The 9,993-nt window shown below is 44.3% G+C and overlaps 1 protein-coding gene across 4 annotated transcripts in view; it reads left to right on the top strand.

Moving 5' to 3' along the window:
- The first annotated feature begins 1,000 nt into the window (after positions 1-1,000).
- ANO6 (anoctamin 6) overlaps positions 1,001-9,993 on the top strand; it is a 226,014-nt gene continuing 217,021 nt past the window's right edge. For all 4 annotated transcript variants that reach the window (XM_081593569.1, XM_081593567.1, XM_081593568.1 and 1 more), the window contains exon 1: positions 1,001-1,422. In XM_081593569.1, the coding sequence (XP_081449695.1) occupies positions 1,350-1,422 (73 nt within the window). In that variant the 5' untranslated portion in view covers positions 1,001-1,349. The remainder of the gene's footprint in view (positions 1,423-9,993) is intronic.

Raw genomic sequence — 9,993 nt, 5'->3', positions numbered from 1 at the left:
TCTTTCATAAGAAAACATGAGAAATAAGTATATAGGAGAATAAAATGCACAGATTTTGTGTCATCTGAATATTTATTCTCATTATCATAACAATTTTGGACTTTAGTGGAAAAAATACAAAAAGTTTCAATAAGTTTTAGGGAAACTGACTATAACAAGGATTTCAAATGCACCTTCTAGCCCTTTGGAGAAGTCAAAATGGACCCATGGGAACTCACCAGCTTCTTTGGAAAAAAGCTCTGCTTGATGAATAACCCTAGGAAGCCGCAATTCAAATTACCCCATCTGTCTGAAAGCAGAAATCCCTTTGTATTTGTCTTACTGCTCCCTCTGTTCACCAGGAATGCATTCTTACACTCTCTGCCTCAACTTTATTTCAGTACCTTGTTTCCTCTGGTTATAATGGTTTTTCACATTGCTCAAGAGTACAGTTCACACCTAACCATTGTTGAGAGTAGAATTCACACCTAACCATAATGGAGGTCTTTGCTTCCTTTGCCCTTGTGACAAGCAGGATGAAGCTTTCAAGATGATCTCTTGGCAATCATCTTCCGACCACTCCCTGCATGCACCCCTACGGGCGGGAGTAGGGGGCGCTTCTCCCTTCCCTAACTTAACCTCACTAGATGCGGAAATCCTGCATCTTGTGAACGTGTTTCTTTGGATCTCGCTCTCTTCGTCTTGTTTTCTTCTGTTGTTTCTTATCTACGAGTTTGGCCTCTTCTCTGTAATTGCCACCTCCCCATTCCCCTACAGAATACATGTTTCCCCACTTGGAGGCAGAGTAATTGATACTTTAAGGTCCGCCATGGGCTCCACTTCGCCTTTAAACACCACCCAGACTCGCTCGCCTAAAAGGTCTTTCCTGGGAGCTGCAGCTGCGTCTCTCCCCTCTCGCGTAGCAGATATCAAAGAGAGCGAGCCCAGGACGTGCCCATATATGAACTTGAAACAGAGAGCGGCCTCATTCGGAATCCACGCTCTCGCCTCCCCCTTCGGCGAGTTCACTGGCGGGCACAGCGCGAACACCAGCTACTCCCTCCTCTCCGCCTGACTTCCTTCTGGGAGCTCATAAACCCGCGGCAGTTCAATCACTCCGCAGCGAGTCACGGCGCTCACTGGGCATGCTCAGTGGCCCGGCCCGGCCCGGCTCTGGCGGCCAGAGGTTGTCTTGGGCTCACCACTGGGGTCCGGATTCACCGAGCGCGGGCTGAGCACAGCGGCCCCTGAGCCGGGAGTGAGACGCGCCCTGCCTTCCCTGCCCGGGCGCCCGCCCCGTCAGAGAGCCGAAGTTCCGGACTCCAAGGAGCCCCCAACTTCGCGCCAAGTTCCGAGCTGCGGGGGGAGACATGCCCATGATGACCAGGGACGTTCTGCTAGAAATGGAGCTGCAGGACGACGACGAAGAGGATGGGGATATCGGTGAGCTAGGGGTTTCCCCGGGGGGGGGGGTGGAGGAGGGCGCGGGGCCGGGCGCCCGTCCCCGAAATCTTCAGCCCACGCAGGAAGGACTAGGGGACTGCGCGTGGGCGCCGCACCCACCTTCGGCGAGGGAGGTTGTTGGGACTCTCGGCAGGTCGGGGGCAGAGGGACCGGGAGGAGGAAGCCCGCGCCGCCCGCCTGCGGCCGCAATGCGGTCGCTTCCAGCCGCTGACCAGCCGCCTCCCGGCTCAGCTCGCGGCGGGCGGGTGAGCGGGCGGCCCCGGGAAAGGCCGGGGAGGCGCGGGTCTCCGTCTCAGTTTCGGGCCGGGCGAGGGCCCTATCGGGCATCGTAGATACGGGGAAGCCCCCGCGCGCGGAAGTCTTGACTTACGACAACAACTTTGGGTCATTTTCTCCGGCTCGAATTGGCGTGGGGGATTCCGGAGAGCCAGCGCGGGCTGCGAGCCCGAGGGCGGGGTTCTAGGAGCGCGCCCTGGTGGGGAGAGCAGGGGTGTGACCCGCCTGAAGGCAGCTCTAGGTGAAAGCAGACGCGCGGCCCTGGGACGGAGGGCTGGGGTTGGGTGGGGCGGCCCGGGACTGATTTGAGTCCGCTGGGCGTGGGCCGGGATCCTTTTTCCATCCGCGGCGCGGACGGGGGAAGTGATGAGGTAGAGGAAGCCCTGAGGCAGGGTGGACCGCTGGGCATTTCCTACCCGTCCATAGGGGCCCCGGAGCTCGGCGGGAATCCCTGCGTGCCCTGTTTCTGGTTAAAAATGCTTTAGAAGTGGTGCACGGAGCCGAGAGAGAGCTGTTTGAGTTAACCGAAAGGGGTGGAAGTGAGGAAGGGGAAAGCAGTTGGAGGAGTGGAGAGAAAGGTCCCTAAAGAGAACACTGTCAGCTAATGATGACAGATAGAGCCCATCCAGAAGACTGGCAATTAAATTACCAGGCAGACTCCGACTCAGTTTCCTGGACGCCAAATCAGTTTCAATAACGTAACAGTTCCTGCTTATGTACTAACACTCTTCTCTAATATATTCTAATATATTTTTCTGTAATAACTTTAGTAGTAACTTAATTTTAGGAGTTAGGTGTGGTTTTTCGTTCACATTTGGGTACTGCTCATGTATTTATTTTTCTGTTGTTTTCAACTCTCTTGAGATATAATTGACATTTAACAATGTGTAAGTTTAAGGTAAAACATGTTTGACACATTTATATATTGCAAAATGGTCACCATCAGACAGCTAACACCTCCAGCATGTCACTTAATTACCATGTCTTTTTTGTGGTGAGAACATTTAGGATCTAATCTCAAAGTATAAGATACAGTGTTATTAACTCTAAGCACTATGCTTAGATACCTGGCACTTACTCATTTTATAATTGGAAGTGTACCCTTGACTAACGTCTCCCCACCTTCCCCCTCATTTTAGTGTTTCTGTGAGTTCACCTTTTTAAAATATTTCACATGTAAGTTTCACAGTATTTCTCTGTCTTATTTCACTTAACATAATGCCTTCAAGTTCTATCTGTGTTGTTGCAAATGACAGGATTTCCTTCTTTCTCATGGCTCTAATATCCCATATTATATGCATGTATGTATACCTATACATATCACATAATCTCTGTTCATTCACTTGTAGACAGATAATTATTGTCTTTCCATATCTTAGCTGTTGTAGGCACTGCTCATTTAAATCCAGAGACAAATTGAATAGAAGGTGTTATATACCCTATACTTTCATTTACTTGAGAATAATTTATTAGGTATTCATCCATATGGAGGGAGCAAATAGTAGTGTTCATTTTTATGGGAGAGAAAACTGAAGCTCACAGGTTGATTTGCCTAACTTCTCACACAGTTTATTAAGTTTCAAACCCAGGTTTTCTGACTTGCAAAACCTGTGGAGATTGGTGCCCTTCCACCTTGTCACTCCAGCTGTCAGGGTATTATACTGCTGTTTAGCAGGCTGTGGTAGTAAATCCTGTTTTCTGCAGTCCTGTGGAGGTCCTGTAATCAAATCCTGCAGGTCTTCAAAGTCAGATTCCCTGGGGATTCCCAGTCCCTTGGCTGGATCCCCAGGCTGGAGAGCCTGATGTGGGGCCTAGAACCTTCAAGACAGTGTGAAATCTTCTTTGGTATTATTGTTCTCCAGCTTGTGGGTTGCCCACCTGCAGATAGAGGATTTGATTTTATCGTGGCTGTGCCTCTCCTACCACTTAGTTGTGTCTTCTCCTTTGTCCTTGGATGTGGGGTATCTTTTTTTAGTGTGTTCCAGTGTTTTCCTGTCAGTGGTTGTTCAACAGCTAGTTGTGATTTGGTGCTCAGGCAGGAGAAGATGAGCACATATCCCTCTACTCCTCCAGCTTGACCCAATTTCCTCAGTATACTGATTGTTTAGTCACCAAGTTGTGTCTGACTCTTGCGACCCCGTGAACTGTAGCCCACCCAGCTTCTCTGTCCATGGGATTCTCCAGGCAAGAATACTCGAGTGGGTTGGCATTTCCTTTGCCAGGGGATCTTCTGGAACCAAGGGCTGAGCTTGGATCTCCTGCATTGGCAGGTAGATTCTTTACCATTGAGCCACCAGGGAAGCCCAAATTCTTATTACATACAAATATAAATTATAGGAGCAAACTTTAAAAAGTTATAATAAAATTAGCACAATTTGTTTCATAGGAAAACAGTTTTGCCTATTATGGTGAGGTGTCACTGTTTACATTGACAGTTGTAAATAAAGAAGGGTGAAAACCCAAATAAAAATTAAACTAAGCAAGACTGAGCTTTGTTAACCATGCCATCAAGAGATTTCACTTTAGGGGGAAAAAACCTAACTTGGGCTAGTCTGTATTTACCTGATGGTTGTATCAAGTCAAGCAATGTAGATATATTTAAGAAAATAAATATCTCTATTCTTCTTTCATCCCATCCTTCAGAGTCTACCGATATTAATACTTTAGTGTATATAGGGGTCAAGTCAATATATTTTATGTCAGTCAACAAATACCAGGTTTCAACAATTTGTAGTTGTTATACAAATTTAATGTGGGTTTGCAGTGATTTTATATCAGGAGATGTTTACCATACCAGTGGAAAGTTTGTCATTGTAAAATAAGCTTTCTTAGAGCTTACCAGAAGTAGGCTAATGGTATATAACCTTTTATGAAATAATTATAATTGCCAACTATGGGAGAGAAGACTCTGGTGATATGAAGATTATAATTTTAACCTCTGCCTCTAGTTTTGTAATGCAGGGCTCTGCTAAACCTATTGACTAACGTATTTCTCCTAGCACTTGTTACTACTGAGAGTTGTGTAATAATTTAAAACCCACTCAGTTACTGAAGGTTTCTGTGAAACTTCTCTATAGCTATTAACTTTGTAATTCAGAGCAGAAGAGTTATTTTGATGCAATACCTCTATCATCAATTAACTGGCAAGAGACAAAAAGAAAAACCATTTAAACTAAATGTGGCCCCTGATTACATCATATAAATGTTTTACATACATAAACAGAAGTGTGCCTTCTAGTAGACTGGGATTTGCACGGCCCCCTCCCCCGCCCCCATTTTTAGACATGTGGGTTTCTGCTTACTTTCAAAGCATTGTTGAGTGCTTTAAGTGTTAAGGTTTGCTTCCTTGTTTAGCGTGAAATAATCTCCAGAGGTCTGTGAAAGAGACAGCCTAATGGCATGAGAGCATTTTTGCAAAATGCCACTTATTTTCTAGATCATTTCTAACAACGAACCACAGATGTTACATCCGGGCAGTGATGGCAGGAGGTATTTGGCTCATGGCCTTTATTGCACTGGTGCTTATGGAGATCATAGTCGAGGTTCTGTGTGCCTGGTGTGCAGAAGGTCCTTAGCTGCCTTGCCTCCAGAATCACTACTTCCACATCCTGCCACCTCATTAATGAGTGAATTGGATTAACATCCCTTCCTGTTGGTGTAACAAGTGATAGAGATATCTGTTATAGTCAGAATGTAGATATTTAGTATGCTGTTTTGTTTTTTGCGTTTCTGTTGTTCAAACTTAGCTGAGGGAAGAAAAGTGTTATCCAAAAAGAAGGGTTATCAGGAACACTTCAGATATTTCAGGGAAAAGGTTTTTGTTTAGACAGTTGGTTGTGTCAACTGGAAAAAAGAGCATGACCTGAAAGTTGATAATTATGTTTTGTTCGGGAGCTTACTGAGGACCATAGCCTGGGATGACAGCTTCTCAGGTAGCTCTGAGGGACTGTTTCAAAGAGGCAAGGGAGGACCCAGATATATACGAGTTTTTTTGCTTAAAAAGCATGAAGAACAAGAAACATGTAGTTGAACATCAAAAGATTCCTGCTAATCACAAAACCCAGGCATCTCAAGTTAGAGGTTTTAGTGCTTTTCTGTGTATGGGAGAATGCAAGAATCTGGGCTTATTGAAATCATTTCTTTGATATTCATCTTAACTATCATCTAGGACCAATATCCTGTTTTTCCTCCATCCTGAATTCCCTTCAGAGTTCATCATGGGGTGGCTACAGTGGTTGATGAGTTTATGGCAGTGACATCTTCATTTACTGAAATGGCTGGTGACATTTTTTGACTACTTTGGATTCCAGACTGCCTATGCTAGAGTTTACTCTCTGAGCCCACAGTTAATAGTCCTGTCACTGGAGTGGGGGATGGGTGGGAAGAGGCCTATTACCTCTGAGAGGCAGTAGTCCAGCTCTACCTCGCAAGTGTCTTTGTTAGCTTTCTTTTTACTGTTGTATTTTTATATAGACATATCTTCTGCACTATCTCTGTCCCCTCACTACAGACTTTACCTTCAATCCCTTGCAAATCTGATTCTTGTATCAGTTTTGCTTTGTCACCATTAGTTGAGCAAACCTGTGCTAGTTGTAGGATTAAGTGCTGAGCTTGTTGTGGGGAGAGGAAGATGCATGTCCTGGCCGTAGAGAGTGGGTTCCATGGAACCGGCCATCTGTGGTAAGTGCTATTATTGAAATACGCCCACAACCATGGAGGGGAACAGGGGATGGCTGCACAGAGGAGGCTGCTGGGCCAGGTGTTGAAGAAGCAGGCAGGCAGAAAGTCTGGAGTTCCAAGTATTGCCTGTGGTGGAGAAGAGCAATGACGAGTCTAGGAAGCCAGGAAAGTGTGGCACCATAAAGAATCCTCCAGACGTTTTAAGGGTTTTGGATTTTACCCCTTAGGTCAGTGGTCCCCAGCTGGCATCAGGGACTGGTTTCGCGGAAGACAGGTTTTCCATGGATGGGGTGGGGGATGATAGGATGATTCTCATAAGAAGAATGCAGCCTGGATCCCTCACATGTGCGGTTCACCACAATAGGGTTCATGCTCCTTTGAAAATCTAATGTTGCTGCTGATCTGACAGGAGGCAGAACTCAAGGAGTAATGCAAGGGATGGTCTGTAGCCCGGGGGTTGGGGACCCCAGCTGTAGATGATCTGGAGCTCATGGAAGATGATTAGGAAAGGAGTGATAGAATCAAATTTGCTTTTGGAAAGGTCTCCCTGGCAGTGCATTGGGAAATGGGTTGGAGAGGGGAGATGGTCGAGGTAAGCCTTTCTGGGAGTCAGGTTCAGAAATGGCCAGTGGTGGTCATGGGAATAGAGAGAAGTGGAACTGAGAGCCTGTGATAGAGGCAGCACCTATAAAGTCTTGGAGACTGGATGCTTCCAGCAGAGAGGAGTACAAAGTGGGAACTTGAGCTGAGAGATTAGGTGAAAAGTAATGGCAGGAGGAGGAGAACGCATGTTCAGGAGGGGAGAATTTTGCGTTGTCCTGCAAGCCTTACACTTTTCTCTTCTGCTGTAGCACAGACCATTCCCCTTCCCAGCAATACCAGATTCTCCTCTTTCTCAGCAGCTCCCTCCCCTTCCAAACCCATCACAATCCCAGAAAGCTATTGTTGATCTCTCTAAGCCCAAAGTGCCCACCAGTTTATGCTCACACCCCTAATTTTTCTATTCCACACAGTTAGCACTCACCTTGTATTTTTGTTGTTCATTATTCTTTGCATTAGTAATTTCACCAACTATAATATAAATTTCTTGAGGGCTGAGACTAGGTCATGCAAAATATCCCAAATGTTATAGACATTCCATTCCTGTAATTTAAGAAAATTCTCTCTTCCTCACCCTCCTCTAAAATGTAATAAACTTTCTGCAGTGTTTTGTGTGTTTTCTGTTCTAAGCTAGTCCCCTGGTAACTCCACTGGTAAAGAATTTGCCTGCAATGCAGGAGACTCTGGGTTGGGAAGATCCCCTGGAGAATGGATTGGCTACCCACTCCAATATTCTTGGATTTCCCTGGTGGCTCAGCTGGTAAAGAATCCTCTTGCAGTGCAGGAGACCTGGGTTTGATCCCTGGGTTGGGAAGATCCCCTGGAGAAGGGAATGGCTACCCACCCCAGTATTCTGGCCTGGAGAATTCCATGGACTGTATGGTTCATGGGGTCTCTAAGAGTTGGACACAACTGGGTTACTTTCAGTGCCTAGAATGATGCTTGATATCTTCAGTGGAAACCAAGGAAGGAAGGAGAAGGAAGAAGGAAGGAAGGAAGAAGAAATGAATTACTCTGAATAATTAAAAGAATTAAATAAATGTATGTAAGTTAAGTAAATTTAATTAAGTAAATAATAAGCATAATGGTTAGTGGTTTTTATGGCCCTTGTGCAGTTCTTTTCTTTTCACTTGGAGATGCCCACAGTCATCTATTATAAAAGTGCTGATTGTACATATTCTTCCAGGCTCTCTGCTAGATTCTGTGGTCCCTGACCTTCCAGTTCCTCACTATCTGGGAAGGAGGCAGATATGTGAATAGATAATTGCAGTCACTGTGATTAATGCTAGACTGTGATCAAGGTGTGTACCGGTGTCATGGTGGCACCAAGGACAAAATATGTAACTGCTTAGGCGAATCCAGGATGGCTCTACAAAGGCCGTGCTGGCCCTCAAGGAACGGCTAGATTGGTGAGGGGATGGGGCTAAAATAGTGGAGTGTTGTGAGCATTCCTAAATGTTGCCTGATTTCTCAACAAATCATCCTCGATGCTGTCCTTGCCTCATTTGCTCTGACAAGCGGCTCTTATGTATATGGTGTGCATGTGTATGTGTGTATTCTCTACCGGGGTATGATGGCTAAAAAGCAAACTATTCTTAAAGTCCTTCTCTTTGAGCATAGTCAGTCTTACCCTGTTGCGTAAACCTTTTGTTATTTTCAGTTTCAAATCCACAGTCACAATGTATCTTCCATGTTCTAACTCTCAAGTCAGATAATTGCTTTCCAAAAGATTCCCCAGTCTCCTCTTACCTGTCTCATTGTTCTTTGGATCTGACACAAACAGCTCTGAAAGAGGGAAAGAGTTCTACACACACGTACCCTACCCCTATTTTTTTCTCACGAGGTTGCAACAGTCACATATGTTGATTGCCATGTGTTTCTTTTTTTTTTTCTTTCTTTTAGAAACCAAGAAGTTTAGACTCCTGTAAAGATTACCCTTAGAGATGCTATTTAAATTCTGACATTCTTGGAGGAAGATTATAATATATTGTTAAGAACTCCACAGTCTAGCTTTATTTATATTTTTTGGCCACGCTAAGCAGCATGTGAGATCTTAGTTCTCTGACCAGGGATCCAACGCGTTCCTTCTGCAGTAAAAGCATGGAGTCTTGACCACTGGACCACCAGGGAAGTCCCCGTCTAATATTAGTTAAAGGATGGTCTTGAACTCTCAGTGTTATTTGTAGCAAGTTAGATTAAAATCATTGTATTTTATAGAAATTTCCACTCTAGCTAATTCTTTAGGTTTGCTTCTTTTATCATACACATCACTTTGTGTTTTGCATTCCAGTTACTTGAGCACATTTTAACAAACTGTATAGCCTTAGAGGGAGATGTGCTATCTTATTTCCTTTGTACCCTGCAACCTAAGTGTCATAATGCTTTTCACAGAGTCGCAAACATTTGTTAAGAGATGGTATTTTAGATTGTAATGCGAAGCTTTTTTGTTACAAGTTATAAGCTGGTTGATCTGCTTTTGATACAAATCATTCAGGGTTTGGATCTATGCAAAAATCACTAGTTTTAGAACAGAAAAATATATTTCCAGTTACCTTCAACCAAGGAAATGTACTTCTTGACTGATTGGTAACTTACATGTAAATGTAGAGATTATGAGGATTTAATACAGGGTAGTCATTGTTTTATGTCATTATTGCTTTTCCTTTGGTTTTGTCTTGCTTTTTAAAATGCAACTAAAATTATTTAGCACCCATCTTAAGAAGTCCAGTTTAGACTGCTTGAAGAAAATGTCAACAATAAAATATTTTGGACATGTGCCGAAGAGCAATCTAAATACTATTCAGCCCCAAATCAGATGGAATGTTTGCACAGAAGACAAGTTGAAGGGTTAATAGGCAACTTTCTCTGCCATGGTACTTATTACTGCCCTGGCTACATGTCTGAATATTAATTGAAAGAACTTGCTACAGTAAGTTGTTCAGCAGCCAAAAATACAAATGGAAGAAAATATATTCTTTTGTGAAGTACAGATGT

The sequence above is a fragment of the Giraffa tippelskirchi genome, chromosome 4 (genome assembly GCF_054371585.1).
Source record: "Giraffa tippelskirchi isolate mGirTip1 chromosome 4, T2T-mGirTip1v1.2.pri, whole genome shotgun sequence".
In the NCBI taxonomy this organism is placed as follows: domain Eukaryota; kingdom Metazoa; phylum Chordata; class Mammalia; order Artiodactyla; family Giraffidae; genus Giraffa; species Giraffa tippelskirchi.
Note: the sequence above shows the minus strand (reverse complement) of the source record. Positions and strands in the feature narration are given on the sequence as shown.